This window comes from Belonocnema kinseyi, chromosome 10 (genome assembly GCF_010883055.1).
Source record: "Belonocnema kinseyi isolate 2016_QV_RU_SX_M_011 chromosome 10, B_treatae_v1, whole genome shotgun sequence".
NCBI classification, from domain to species: domain Eukaryota; kingdom Metazoa; phylum Arthropoda; class Insecta; order Hymenoptera; family Cynipidae; genus Belonocnema; species Belonocnema kinseyi.
Genome location: NC_046666.1, coordinates 32,336,567 through 32,352,399, shown reverse-complemented (window position 1 = coordinate 32,352,399; position 15,833 = coordinate 32,336,567). Strand labels below are relative to the sequence as shown.

The 15,833-nt window shown below is 24.5% G+C and overlaps 1 protein-coding gene across 1 annotated transcript in view; it reads right to left on the bottom strand.

The window, feature by feature from the left end:
• LOC117182335 overlaps positions 1-15,833 on the bottom strand; it is a 603,484-nt gene that overhangs the window by 77,897 nt on the left and 509,754 nt on the right. The window contains exon 7 of the mRNA XM_033375494.1: positions 11,464-11,575. Within this exon, the coding sequence (XP_033231385.1) occupies positions 11,464-11,575 (112 nt within the window). The remainder of the gene's footprint in view (positions 1-11,463; positions 11,576-15,833) is intronic.

Below are 15,833 nucleotides of genomic sequence, written 5' to 3'. Positions count from 1 at the left end.
AATTACCTTTTTTCTTGAAAATTCGTATTTTCAAATTGAAAACTTAAATGCTCTGTACAAAATAAGGATTTTTGTATGTAATTTTTTATCAGTTTTCTAATAGTCGAGGACATAAACATTTTGTGGAAAATTAAACTACTTGGAAAAACAAAACTGGTTTGTAAAAAATTGACCTGGTTGAAGATTAATACGTTTTGATTTTAAAAATATAAATCAACATATTTTTGTTTGCGAATTGATATTTTTTGTCTGAAAAATCAACAACTTGGGTATAAGTAACTTTGTCAAAAATTAATTTTGTTGATTTAAGATTCCTCTCTTAATCTCTTTGGTTGAAAATTTAACTATTTGGTTGATGAATATATATTTTTTTTCTGACGAAAATTAGTTTGATGGAAACTTGAGCTTTTCCAATTTTCGGGTGAAAAATGCTCTTTTTTAGTCGCAAATTCAATTATTTGATTGAAAATCACCATTTTGTTGAAAACTGAACTGTTCTGTATAAAATTAATCCTTTTGGACACAATTTTTTATTAGTTTTCTAATAGTTGAGCATACAACTATTTGGTGGAAAATGTATCTACGTATGCTAAAGTTGAACTATTTTCTTAAAAATATCCTTTTTTTTGTTGAAGATTTATAATCTTAGTTAAAAATTCAAATCTATGGTCAAAAATGTAATATTTTTTTTGAAAATTTGTTTTTTTTTTTTGGCATAAACTTGATCTTCTTCATTGATAATTCGACTTCTTTGTCGAAAATTAATGTTCAAGGTAAAAAATTCAAATGTTTGGTTGAAAATTAAATTTTTTGTTGAAAATTCGTATTTTCATTTGAAGAAAAACTAAACTACTTTGTTGAAAATTCGTCTTTTTATGAATTGAACGATTTTTTATTAAAAATTATAATCTTTTTTGGTCGCTAAAATATCAACCATTATATTTTTCATTCAAAATTAATTTTTTGGTTAAAAATACAACTAAATGGTTGAATGTACTCACTTCGAAATTTTTATTTTGTTTTGAATAATTTTATTTTATTCAAAATACAAACAGTTATTTGAAATATTTATTTTCTATTAAAAATCATTTCTCTCTCAAATAGAAAAACTTTTAGTAATAGATTCTTATAAATTGCTTTAATAAAGAATTATTTTAAAGAAAAAAAAAATATATTTCGAATCGTCTCATAAAGAAACAGTATAGATAAAATACTGAAAGCCAAGATTTTTAAATTGATGAATAATGAATCCATTATTCATAGATTAGCCGCAGAAGCTTATGTGAAGCTGGTATTTTTGATTCGAATTTCGATAATTATTTCATCAAACTCGACTTCTTCTGAGCTTTCAATGCTGATAATCCTCTCTGTATTTATTAACGATTTTAATTATTCCCTAGAGTAACGAGTACGTATTAAAAAGGTCGTAATAAAAAAAACCATTAGGATCTAGCATAAAATATTCTAGATAGATTAAATCCGTTGTGGTCATCGGGGGTCCAAAGGACCCTACTCAAACTTTACGACTATGTCTCATTAAACTGGCATTTCGAAATTAAACTTATGGTGCCATCTATTGTTGTTTGGAAGTACTACAAGAAGATTCGAGAGGTTTTGAAGGCATACGTTTTTTTTCGGGGCCCACAAACCCCGTGTGACCTTAGTGCGACAAAATTGACAAAAAAGTTCAATTAAAAAATTCATTCTTTGTGTATAAACGTACATTTCGAAAAATATATACATAACCGCCTAACAAAGCTGTAAAAATAGGGGATGTAGGGTCATTTTTCACGAAAATAGGGGAATAATAGGGAAATTTCATTTTTGAAATAAAATTATTGTGGATAACATATTGAATTCAATTTCAAACGCTTTAAATTCCGAAGATTTCAAGTCGAAGAATATTTCATTTTCAAACAAATAAATCAATTTATTAATAGACAGTTGACTTTCCAATCAAGAACATGAATTATTTACCTAAAAAACGAATGTTCAACAAAAATGCATGAATTCTCCGCCTAATAATTCGATTTTAAACTAAGAGAAGTCAATTTTCAACTAAAAATGGAATAATTAAATTAACATTAAAAAAAGAGTTTACAATTATAAAAAAGAAGCGAACTTACAACAAAATATTAAAAATTTTAACCAAAGAGATTAATTTACAACTAAAATTAGGAGTATTAAACAAAAAATGAATTTTCAACAATATAGTTATGTCTCAACAAATAGTGAAATTTTCAATTAAAAAAATTTATTTTTCAACAAAAAATGTGAAAGTTGATATTTCAACCCCTCAAAAAATATAATTTTAAATCAAAGATAATTGAATTAAACCAAAAAGAAGAATTTCTAATAAAATAGATGACCCGTCGAAAAAAGTGATGAACTTTCAATCATTCTGTTACCAAACTTTCAAACTGTTAAATTCCAAGGAAAAAGAGACGAATTTTCTACGAAACAGTTCAACTCTCAACACAAAAATAAGAATTTTTATCAAAAAATTTCATTTTTAAACGGAATACTAATAGTTTTAATAGTTGATATTCAAAAAACAAAAATTTTCTACAATTTAATTTTCAAAAAGAAAATATGAATTCTTAACAAAAAATTAATTTTCTACTAAAAAGGATTAACGTTTCAAGAAATTGTTCAATTGTCAACCAAATAATAAAACTCTCAGCCAAATAATATAATCTTTTAACTACAAATTTTTAACAAACAAAATTTATTTCCAACCAAGAAAGATAATTTTTCTACAGAAAAAAATAAACTTACAATTTAAAAAGACAATTTTTTTTTACAAAACAGTTGAATTTTTAACACAAAAATATGATTTGTAACGAAAAATTTAATTTTTAACCAAAAAGTTGAATTTTCAAACAATAAAGTTAAACTTTCGACCCAATAAAAAGTAATTTCAACTAAGAAGTTCATTATTAACCAAAACTTGAATTTTTTATATAATTATTAAGTTTTTAAGTTATAAAGATAAATTTTCAACAAAATAATTAAATTTCTAACAATAAAGTTGAATTTTAAACCAAATTGAAGAATGAGAAAAAGGAGTTCTTTGAAAACGGGGGAAAAAAGGGAATTATTTCAATGAGTGGAAAAGAGGAAAGTAGATAAGAGACTGTGAAATCTGACAATTTAATAAAATAAATAAGTGTAAATAAAAAAAATGTTCTAATTTTATACTGCCGTAGAATGGTACGGGTTTCTAGTTTCGTCACGCATCCCGACCGATGTAACTCACACGAGAGTGACCTGACCTTTACAAGTAGAGTGCAATTACAGAAAAGAGAAATTAATCCAAAATTAAATAACCTTTAAATGCCCTTTCCGTACCTTTTTTAGAACAGAGCTATATATTAAATCTTTTTAAACACCCTAAAAAAATTCCCGACCTTATTAAATTATTGAAATAAATTGAAAATTTCTTGGAATCTTTTGAAACACGCTAAAATCTTTCAAATCCTTTGAAATTTGTTTAAACTCTTGGAAAATTGGAATTTTTAAAAATAGCATAAATTATTTTAAATCCTTGGAATCACTTCCAATGCTTGAAATCTGTTAAAAATATTATAAAATACTTTAAATCCTTTAAAATATTTTGACATATTTTAAAATTAGTTCCAGCTTTTGAAATCGCCTTGGAATCTTTTATAATGTCCTAAAATACTTCAAAACCTTTTAAATATTTAAGATTAAAAAAAGTCAATTTTTAATTTGAGTTTCCTTGGAATCTTTGGATATATCCTAAATTATATGAATTCCTTTTAAATCTTTTGAAATCCCCTTTCGAAATTACTTCAAACAAATCACTGAAATAAAATGAAAATTCCTTGGAATCTTTTGAAACACGCTATAATCTTTCAAATTTTTTGCAATTTTTTAAACTCTTGAAAGATTGGAATTTTCAAAAATAGCATAAATTATTTTAAATCCTTGAAATCACTTCGAATGATTGACATCTATTAAAAATATCATAAGATATTTTAAACCCTTAAAAATATTTTGAAATTAGTTTCAGCTTTTGAAAACGCCTTGGAATATTTTATAATTCTCTAAAATACTTCAAAAAATTTAAAATATTTAAGATTAAAAAAAATAAGTTAATTTTTAAATTGAATTTCCTTGGAATCTTTCGAAGTATCCTAAATTATAAAAAATCCTTTTAAATCTTTTGAAATCCCCTTTCGAAATTACTTGAAACTCTTTAAAGCTCTTAAAAATTTCTTGGAATTTTTTAAAATACCCTAAAATTTTTAAAATCCTTCGGAATCTTGTTTGCAACCCTTCCAAATAACTTGAAAACTAATAAAAAATACTCTGAAATATTTAAGCCCTTTAAAATACTTTGAAATCCCTTGAAATTTAACAAACATTTAAAAATTCCCTAAAATATTTCAAATCCTTTGAAATCTTTCAAGATCCCTTGAAACAATTTTTTTTCATCTTTTGAAATTTCTTGAAATTATTGAAGTCTATTAAAAATTTCTTAGAGTCTTTTAAAATAACCTAAAATATTTCAAATCCTTTTAAATCCCAAACTTTGTAGATTTTTTGAAAATACTTCGGGATTAAAAAAAATTCTATTATTCTGAAAGTTTCTTGAAATTATTGAAATTAAAAAAAATATATTTTGGAATCTTTTAAAATACTTTCAAAGATTTGAAAAGAAATTTAAAAAATGCAGAGAAAGGTACAGACTAATGGATTTAACATCAATAATTTTTACCAATAAAATAATAATTGGCTAAATTCATAGAAAGAAGAGTGACTAAAGTCATATTTTTATTTTAAAAAGTGATGTGAGAAAAGAAGTGACAAAAGGTTGTATGGTAGCCCTTATGATTATTGACAGTTACTTAAATTGCTTCTTACTGAAATTCCCTGACTTTACAATTTATGATTCAAAATTCCTGACTTTTCACAGACTTAAGTGACCCACATAAATCTACAAATTTTCCCTGATTTCCAGGTATTCATGGATAGTTCCTGTTAATACTGCCACGAGTACAAGGCTTGGATTTTATTATTATTATCAATATTATTGTTATTTATGTCATTAAGTCAAATCCCTTTCGGGGTGCAAATTTTAGACCACTACAGAATTTCCGTCTTGCTTATTTAATCAACAAGTTCATCCCGCAATACAGGTCACTGATGAATCTTTCTAGTAATCAGCCCACGCGAAGAGTTTTATAAAGTCATCATATGTCACAGATCGCACAAATACGCGCAAACTGACTGATAATCCTAGAACAGGATCCATATCCTTTATTTTAATCACATCCCTTAATTACCTAAATAATTATTCATTAGTTTTCGTTAACATCTTTAAATCATGTATTTTTCCATCGCAATTAAGAAAATATCCTAACTAGTAAATTAAAAGTCACTTTCGCTTTCATAGAACTCAAAGCACCTAAACCCTGGCCTAAACCTGGTTTTAACACTTTCTTAATTACGTTACGCGTCACCTGATATACAATCTCTTAAGATTACGGCGTCCAGGAGTTACAACCATAATTTACAGGCATGTTCGGATTGTAAACCGAAATTCCTCTCCAATACAACTGAATCTCGTAACTTTCCTGCTTGACGTAATTCTCGACTGGTAACTAAATAGTTGAATTTTCAATAATTAACTTAACAAAATAGCAAAGTAGTCTAACTGTCAAGTAAAATAAAAGAGTTTTTAAAGAATATAGGTGAATTTTCAACCCAAAAATATCAATTTTATAGAGAAAAGTTGAATTTTTAACAAAAAAAGTTAATCGTCAAGCAAGAACATTTTATTTTCAATGAAAAAGATGACTTTTCTACCCCAAAGGATAAATTTTTAAACAAAAAATATTAAAATTTAACCCCAAAAAATGGCATTTTCAACCAAATAGGTGAATTTTCATGCTAAAAAGACGAATTTTTTACAAGACAATGGAATTTCCAAGCCAAAATACGAATGCTCCATAAAACAGTTGAAATTTCGATTGAAAAAAATAAATAACAAAATAGTTGAATTTTTACACTAATAGCTGAATTTTCAATTAAGCAAAATTAATTTTGATCCAAAATAGACTACTTTTTTCCACAAAACATAAATTTTTAACCAAAAAAGAACAATTATTAAAAAAAGATTGAAATTCAAACAAAAAAGTTGAATTTTATACAAAAAAGTTGATTTTTAACCAAGAAAAATGACTTTTCTACCAAAAAATATAAATTTTCTATCTAAATAGACAAATATTCAACAAAACAGTTGGACTTCGACTGAAAAGGAGGAGTAACAAAATAGTTCAGTTTTCGGCTAAATAATTAAATTTTTAACAAAATAGTTGTATTTTTAAACAAATAACTGAATTAAAAAAAAAAAAACAACTTTTCAACCACAAAAGATGAATTTTTAATCCAAGAAGACAAATTTTCAACAAAAAGATTAAAATTCAACAAAAAATTGTTCCATTTTCAACGTAATAGTTGAATTTTTAACAAAAATGTAAATTTTCAATGATTTGGTTTAATTTTTTATGGATTCGTTGAACTTTTAAGACAAAAAGATTAATTCTCTTTAAAACAAAATGAATTTTTAACCCGAAAATATGGATTTTCAACAAAAAATTTAAATGTCTTCCAAATAGTTTAATTTTCCACTAAAATTATCAATTATCAACCAAAACATTGAATTTCGTACGAAATTACTTAACTTTTAAATAAGCAGTTAACTTTATGAAATAAAAAAGACTGATTATTAACAAACAAATGAAATAGTTGATATTTCAACCAAAAAATATTTCATTAAAAAATAAAAAAAACCGTTGAATTCAATAAAAAAAACTACCTTTTAAGAAAATAATTTAATTTTTAACGAAGCGGATGAATATTAAACTAAAATCAGGAATATTCAGCCAAAATAATTAATTTTTAACAATTATTTAAAGTTTTAACAAGTAGTTAAATTTTTAATAAAAAAAAGGAATTCTGAACATAAAGTGTTTTTGAAAGTGTAGCTGATGCCTAAAAAAATATAATTTTAAATCAAAAACAATTCAATTCGACAAAACAAGAAAAATTTCTAACGAAATAGTTAACTCGACGAAAAAAAGATATGAATTTTTATAAAAAATTTAATTTTTCACCCAAATTTTCAATCAAAACATTAGAATTTTCCGAGCCAAGAAAACATAATTTCAACTTAAAAGTTTATTCTTAAGCAGTTACTTTAATTATCTACAAAATCAACCAATTTTCAAGAAATTAAGACGAATTTTAAACAAAAAACTGGCATTTTCATCCAAAAAGGATGATCTTCTAAAAAAAGCATTAAATTATTAATAAAATATTTGAATGATTAAACAAATAGATCAATTTTAAATCAATACAATTAATTATCAAGCAAAATATACATATACAATTCTATTCAAAAAGATAGATGTTTAACAAAACAGTTGAATTTTTGACTGAAAAATATGATTAACAAAATCTTTAAATTTTTAAAAAAATAGCTAGATTTTCATTCAATAATATTACTTTGATATTAAAAGATGAATTTTCAACAAAATATAATTGAATTTTTAACTTAAAATTAAAAAATGATAAATTTACAATAAAAAAATGGAACATTTTCACATAAAAAAATTTGTTTTCAATCAAGAAAACGAGTATTTAAATAAAAAAATGGTTAATTAATTAAATAATTTTATTTCAGTTAATTAATATATCATCATTTTTAACTAAATGAACAAACAAATTAATTTTTCAGCCGAATAGTTAAATTTTTTAATAGAAAAAAATTATTTTTCAACAAAAAATGTTGTTTTTAACTAAATAGTTGATTAATCAACAACAAAAATGAGAATTTAGACCTATGAAAACAGAATTTCATCTAGAAAGTTTATTCTAAACCAAGCATTGGGATTTTATACAAAGTTAACCAATTTTCAAGAAAATAAAACGAATGATCAAAAAACAGTAGCACTTTCATTCAAAGAGGATCAATTTTTAGGAAAATCGTTGAATTTTCAATAAAATAATTAAATTTTCAACCAAATAATATAATCTTTTAACTAAAAATTATGCATTTTCAATCAGAAATAGAATATTGTAGATATTTGAACCCAAAAATATTAATTTTCAATTAAACATTTGCATTTTTAACCAAAAAAGATAAAATTTCTACCAAAAGAGATTAATTTTTAAACCAAGCAGAAGAATTTTCAACAAGAGTTGAGAAATTCTCGACTGGTGTTACGAAAGCACCTCTGCTACCGGGACGTAATAGTTAATTATGAGGGCCATAAACCAGTTCATGAATTTTGTCTGTGGTCGCCATAAGCGACTTTCTTTACGATTAATGTTATCATTACTGTTGACCATCACGATCATGACCTAGATAGCTCGCGAGCATCTGGACCAGACCAGCAAATTAATTAATCCACTAAATTCACTAAATCCTATTTTCATCACGACACGTATTTGATTTCGCGAGAAAATTCGTATGTAATTCAGAAGATTTTAATTTGTAACTGCACCTCCAATGAATATTCATGGCCATGTCTGAACAAGAATTTCAGGATTTAAAAATAAATTACGGGTACGATTGCAATTTAATAGTGAAGAAATTGTTTAATTTTCAAATTTAATTGCTTGCAATTTTTAATTTAATTTATAAAGATTCAATGAGAAATTCCTCAATTTGGAACGTCTCATATATAAAACTTGAAACGAAAAATAGATCCCGATTAGGGCCGGACTAGATTACCTGAATTTATTTTGTTATTGAAAATAATTGAAAATAATTTTTTAAACAAAAGCGATGAACTAAAAAAAATAGTTAGTTTTTTAACAAAAAAGTTGAATTTTCATCCAAATAGTTGAATTTTTAATTTAAAAAATAAATTTGTACCAGAATAGTGTAATTTTCGACCAAAAAGTTACATTTTCAACCTAGAAACATAAGTTTAAAAAAAACTCCTTTTATATCGGTACGACGAATTTTGAACAAAACACATGAATATTCAAACAAATAGTTGGATTTTCAGTTAAAAATTTTAATTGGTAAGAAAACAAAAAACGAAGTTTCAACTATACAGAAGAACTTTTAATAAAGTAGTTCAAGTTTCAATTTTCAAGAAAATTAGTTTAATTTTCAACCAAAAAGAAGGATTCTTCACAAAAATGGAATAATTAATATGTTTACCAAAAATGATTTTAATTTTAAATAATATACCAAGAAAGAAGAATTTTCAACAAAATAGCTGAATACACAATCAAAACATAATTCTTTCCAAACTAAAAGTTTTTCATTTTTGACCAAAAAAGGTTAAATTTTAACAAAATTTTCAACTACATAGTTGAATTTTCCAGTTAAAAAAGGTGAATATTTTAAAGAATAGTTGACTTCGTAATAAAATAATTAGTTTCTTCACCAAAAAGTTGAATATTTCACCAAATGGTCAAATTTTTGAACAAAAAAGATTAAAACTCAACAAAAAAAGTTAAATTTACAATTAAAGAGATGAATCTGTAGCCGAAAAAATGAATTTTTTAAAGAGTAATTTAAATTTTATACCAATAGTTGAATTTTCAATTAAGAAATATCAATTTTGAACAAAAAGGATTCAAATAAAAAAGAATTTTCAACATAATAGAGAAATTTTACACAAAGGAGAAGAATTTTCAACTAAAATGATGAATCTTAAACTGGCATAGTTAAATTTTCAGTTCAAAAAACTTAATTTTCAAAAAAACTAGTAAAATTTTTAACCAGTAAAGATTTTTAATGAATTTTTAGCACCAAAATATGATTTTTTAATATAAAAGTTATTTTTCAACAAAAAAGTTAATTTTTAACTAAATAGTTGAATTTTTACTAAAATAATTGAATTTCCAGCCCAAAAAAATACGATTTTTAACAAAAATGTTAAGAAAAGAAACATTTCAATATGAGAGTAAAATTTTGAACTACATAGATAAATTGTTAACTGAAAAAATGATGAATCATGAACTGGAATAGTTAAATTTTTATCTAAAAAAATTAATTTTAAATATAAAAGACGACTTTCAGAAAATTTATAGTTTAATATTCAACCAATGCAAATTTCAGTTGAATTTTTAAACTACAAAATAAAATATAGATTAATTTCTAACAACAAAAAACAAACAATTTTCAATATAATAGTGAAATTTTTATCCAAATAGATAAATCTTGAACTGAAATAGTTACATTTTTTAAAAATTTATTTTGAACCAAAAAAGAAGAAAAAAAGTTAAATATTTAACAAATGACGCTTTCAGATGAATTTTCAACATCAAAATATAAATTTTCAACAAAAAATATCATTTTTAACTAAATAGTTGAATTTTATACACAAACAATTATTGATTTTTCAACATAAAACGACGAATTTTAAACAAGGGAGTTTAATTTTAACAAAAAAAGACGGATTTCAACAAAATACTTAAATTTCAACAAAATAGGAAGTGTCTATACGTTTTGAAAAAATCTAACTATTGTACCGAAATGTCGGTTCCAGAAGTTGCAGCAAATAGCTCATTTTCAATAAAAATATTGATTTGCAATCCAATAGTTTAATGTTCTACTAAAATATTTTAATTTTTAACCCAAAATGATAAATTTTAAAGAAAGCAATTCAATCCTAAAAGAAAATAGATTAATTTTTAACCAAACAGTTAAATTTTTAACTGAAAAATGCTGACATTTCTACAAAAAGAAATGAATATTTAACACAAGATGAATTTTAAAAAAAGTGAAATTTCAACTGTATTCATTGGAATTTTTAACACCAGAAAACGAATTTCCAAAAAAAAAGTTAGTTTTGAACCAAATAGTTGAATTTTCTACTGAAATAATTGAATTTTAGAAACAAAAAAACGAATTTGTAAGAAACCAATTAAATTTTCAACAAAAAGGATTAGTTTTACACAAAATGTGTAAAAATTAAACCTAAACAGATGATTTCTTAATAAAAAATATAATCGTAGAATTTTTACCCAAAAAGAATGAACTTTTAACCACGATTATTCGAATTTTCTTATCGGACTCTATTCATTCAGTTCGCATTTAAGCGAAAAACGAGAAAAATAAGAAAATTTTTGAAAACAATATAAAAAGAGGAATTCTTTAAAAAATCGGAACAGTGAAGTCTGAAATACGAACATTATCGACACTTTTTTCTGTAATCTAGTTTCCACACCGAATAAAATATCAAGTTGAAAGTTCAAAAAATAAAATATGAATGGCACTAACTTTTTATAATAACGAAAAAATTGTTAGAAAAATATTGCAATTTTTCTTTGTAATTATAACCATTCAGAACTAGAGTTGCATATGATACATGCCCTCAAACTTGTTCTTCATATACTTGTATCTCAATATAAAAAATTTGCGGTCAATTCTTTCGAATTTTAGTGTTATAAAAAATAAAAAATGCTTACAGAAACAGGTGCAGTGTGGGGCACGGCCACATCCAAGTCTACATGTCGACGTGGGCTGGGCGTGGATCGCTGCGATTCTTGTCCCCGCCGCCAGGACGTCGTTCCGACATTGCTGAAAAAGAAGAAAAAAATATTTCTTGAATATCCAAGCCTAGATTAGCTTCCTAGATAAAGAAAATTGCATAAATATACGGCATCAGCGCTACGCCTTTCAGCAAAATCATGGGCCGGATCGCTTATCGCGGAGAGACTATCGGTGTTCAAGCTATTGTTTCCCTGTGAATCGCGCATTAAGGACAGAGGGAGGACAAAAAAGGAACATACAAAATTATGAAAAAAATTGCTTTTAATTCTGGTGTCTCAGAAGATCCTTCCAGTATCAATAGAAGCAAAAGCCCACCGTTTCTGAGAAAAGATGCAGTAAATATGTAAGGGAGTGTTGTACAGGTCGGGACAATGTATAGGTTGGGACAGCGCGTTTTTCTCCATTTCTTGCCACTCTTTCGACCTGTTATTACTGTCACATATTAATTACAGTGAAAATTTTCTATAGCGCCGATTTTGGGACTGGCAGTGGGTGAGAACAAACTCATTATAGCTTGCTCCGCTTTTGTTTGTTCACGCTTGAGTGCTCGCCTGAGTGACAGCCGCAGATTCCGCACACCCCACACAGCTCTTTAAGACCTGTATGTGACACGGCGTAAATTCTCGGAAGGGCTATTGAACGGAGGGCTATTGACGATTTTCACTATATTAGTATCAACAGTAATACTAATATGTGACAGTAGGGTCGTCCAAAAAACGATTTTCGAGCTACAGGGCAAGATACCCCCCAAAAGGTTTCCATTTCCGGAGAAAAAAAAATCCGTAACTTTTCTTTTCGAAATTAGAATATATAAATAATTTAAATATTTACCAAGACTTTAAAAAAATTGCAATTGTTGAAAGAAATATAAATTACGTAAACAATTATTTATTCCCAAAAAATGTAAAAAAATCGAATTTTTTGATTGAAATGTAATTGTTTTTCATTGTTTGGAGAAGTAAATTTTTCTAAAAACATTATGTAATTATTTAAATAGTTATTTATTGTCTATTTTAAAAATTCATAAACATTGAGCCAGAGATATCAACTTACTTTTTATATTAGAATCCTATGCTTCGGTTTGTTAAATAATTACATAATTTTGCTACATTTCTTTTAATGTTTAATAAATTTGTATTTGTTTAAACAATATTTATTTGCTGAAGCACTTTTTTTCTACAGCTAAAAAAATGAAATAAAATAGACCATATACAATTATGTTTCTGGCTGTATAGTGCATAGAAAGAATACATTTACCATTTTTATTTGATAAAAGAAATAAAATTTGTTTAAATAATTACTTTTCCAAAAATACTTTAATAATCGTAATTAATTGTATGTCTCCTATTTGATTTCATTTTTTTAGTTATTGAAAAATAATTGCTTGAGCAAATAAAACTTGTTTAAACAAATAAAAAATATGTTAAACATTAGAAGAAATGTATCAAAATTATGTAATTATTCAACAAAAAGTAGCATAGGATAACAATTTGAGAAAAAGTGGAGATCTCTGGCTCAATTTTCAGAAATTTTGAAAATAAACAATAATTCATTGTTTAAATAATTACATAATGCTTTTAGAAAATTTACTACTCCAAACAATGACAACATATTTCATTTTAATAAAAAAATACATTTATTTTTTACATTTTTGGGGAATAAATAATTGTTGAAATAATTTAAATTTATTTAAACAATTGAAAATTGTTTGAAAATTCATGGTAAATAATTTAATTGTCCATTAATTAATTAATTCTATATTTATAATGAAGTTGGCAAAAGATTTCCTGAACTGTAAAAAAAGAATCTAGAAGACTATAAGTTATTTTCTCTTAAATTTTGAATTATTTTTTACAGTGCTTGGAAAAATTCGAATCATTTAAAAAGATATTTAGAAGTTTTTGATAAATTAAAAAAATAGTTTCAAATTTAAAAAGATTAAAAAACCTCAAAATAAAATGTAGACTAAAAAATAACACATTTGAAAAGATTTGGAGATTTTATAAAAGATTTGCGCATTTATCAAAAACGAATCCGCAAGATTTTATGCAATTTAAGGAACAATTCGATTCAGTTTAGAAGATGTTAAGAAATTTGAAAAGTTTTCAAATGATTATAAATATTTTAAAATTTTGAAAGATTTTAGAAGAATTATAAGACTTTTTTTCCAAACATTGGAAAGCCCTGAATAAATTCTAAAATGACTTAAATTTTTCTGAAACTTTGAAAAATACTTTTAAAATGAAAAACAATTTCTTAGACATTATATTTATATAACCTCAAAGAAAATAAATTCAGTAACTTATGAAATACATAGTCATTGAAAATTTTATTTTGTATTAAAAAGAATGTTTCCAATCTAGAGAAAGCCAGGTTGTTATTGGTACAAAATTGACCTTAATTTTGAAAATTAAAGCATTTTGTTGAAAAGTCCTCTTTTTCGGTAGAAAATTAATCTTCTTCGTTGAATAATAATGATTTTGGTAGAAAAATAAACTATTTAATCGAAAATTAATTTAATTTCTAAGACTTCAAAAATTTATTAAAAAAAGTAATTTTTTGGTTGAAAATTCACTTCTTTGGTTAAAAATTTAACTATATTGTTGAAAAATCGTTTTTGTTTAACCTGAAAATTTAATTCTGTCTTTTTGGGTTGAAAAGTCATTTACTGCTTGGTTGAAATTTGAAACTTTTTTGTTAAAAATGCAGTTTTCTGGTTTCAGATTCTTCATTTTAGTTAAAAATGGTTTGGTAAAAAATGCACCTTTTTTATATGAAAATTTGACTTTTTGGTCAAAAATTTAACTATTTCTTTAAAACCTCATGCGTTTTGTTGATATTTCGTTTCTTCTTTTTTTTGTGAAAAATTAAGATTCATGCTTAAAAAATTATCTTTTTAGTTAAAAATTGGATTATTTTATTAAAAATCGAACTATTGGATGGAAAATGGATTTACTTTGCAGGAAATATAACAATTTTGTTAAAAAGTAAGTTTTTTGTCGAAAATGTCTCTTTTTTGGTAAAAAAAATTATTTTTGTTAAAAAAAGAACTATTCGATGAAGAATTAATTTACTATATTATTGGAAATTCGGATTACTCGATTGAAAAATGACTTTTTTTTACCTGAAAATTCAACTTATTGGTTGCAAGTTGATCTGCGTCGTTAAAAATATACTTTTCTAATTAAAGATACTTGATTATAGTTCAAAATGGTTAAAAATTTAACTATTTTCTTGACATTTTTGTTATCGATTAAAAATTAATTTTTGAACTCAAAATTCATTTCTTTTTTTTTAATTCAACTAATTGGTTTAAAGTTGAACCACTTTGATAAAAATTCAGTTTTCTGGTTGAAGATTCTTGACTTTAGTTAGTAATGGTTTAGCTGAAATTTTAACTATTTCCTTAAAAATTCGTTTTGTTGGTTAAAAATTCATTTTTTAAACTGGATATTTAACGGTCTTATTTAAAAGTTGATGTATTTTGTTAAAAAATCGTCCTTTCGGTAACAACTTAATTTTTTTGCTTAAAAAATAATCTTTTTTGTTGAAAATTAAATTAATATTATAATAATATTAATTTAATTAATTTTAATAATAATATTAATTAATAATAATATTAATTTGTTCAAATTAAGATTTTACTATTCCATTTTTAAATGTAAATTGATCTTTCTTAATTGAAAAGTCATGTATTTTGTAAAAAGTCGTCGTTTTTGGTAGTAAATAAAGTATAAATTCAAATGATTTGTGGACATTTTTTAGATTTTCCTTTAATAATTCTGCCTTTTTGCTAGAAAATTTTTTTCTTTTATTGAAACTTTAATCATATTGATAAAAAAAATTTCCAGCTGAAAATGATTTTTTTTTACTAAAAATTGAACTTTTGTTGGTTAAAAGTTAATTTGTTAAACGGAAAATAAAACTTCATTTTTGGTGGAAGTTTTTCGTTCTTAGTATGAAAATACATATTTTTTATTACAAATGCAACTATTTTGGTAAAAAATGTTACTAGTTTGAGGCAAATTCGTTCTTCTTTGGGTAAAAATTAATTTTTTGCATTTAAAATGTAACTAATCCATTTTTTATACAAGAGTGATCTTTTTTTGTTGAAAATTTAACTACTTGGTTACAAATTTATATTTTCTTATAAATTTAACTTTTTTCACAAATTTTATTCAATTACAGTCTGTCAAGTTAAAGCGTGGGTGGCTTTACTCGCAGTCGGTCAGGTGTATCGACATGATTTTGGTGTCAAAATATTAAGAAGAGCTCCCTCTTTCAT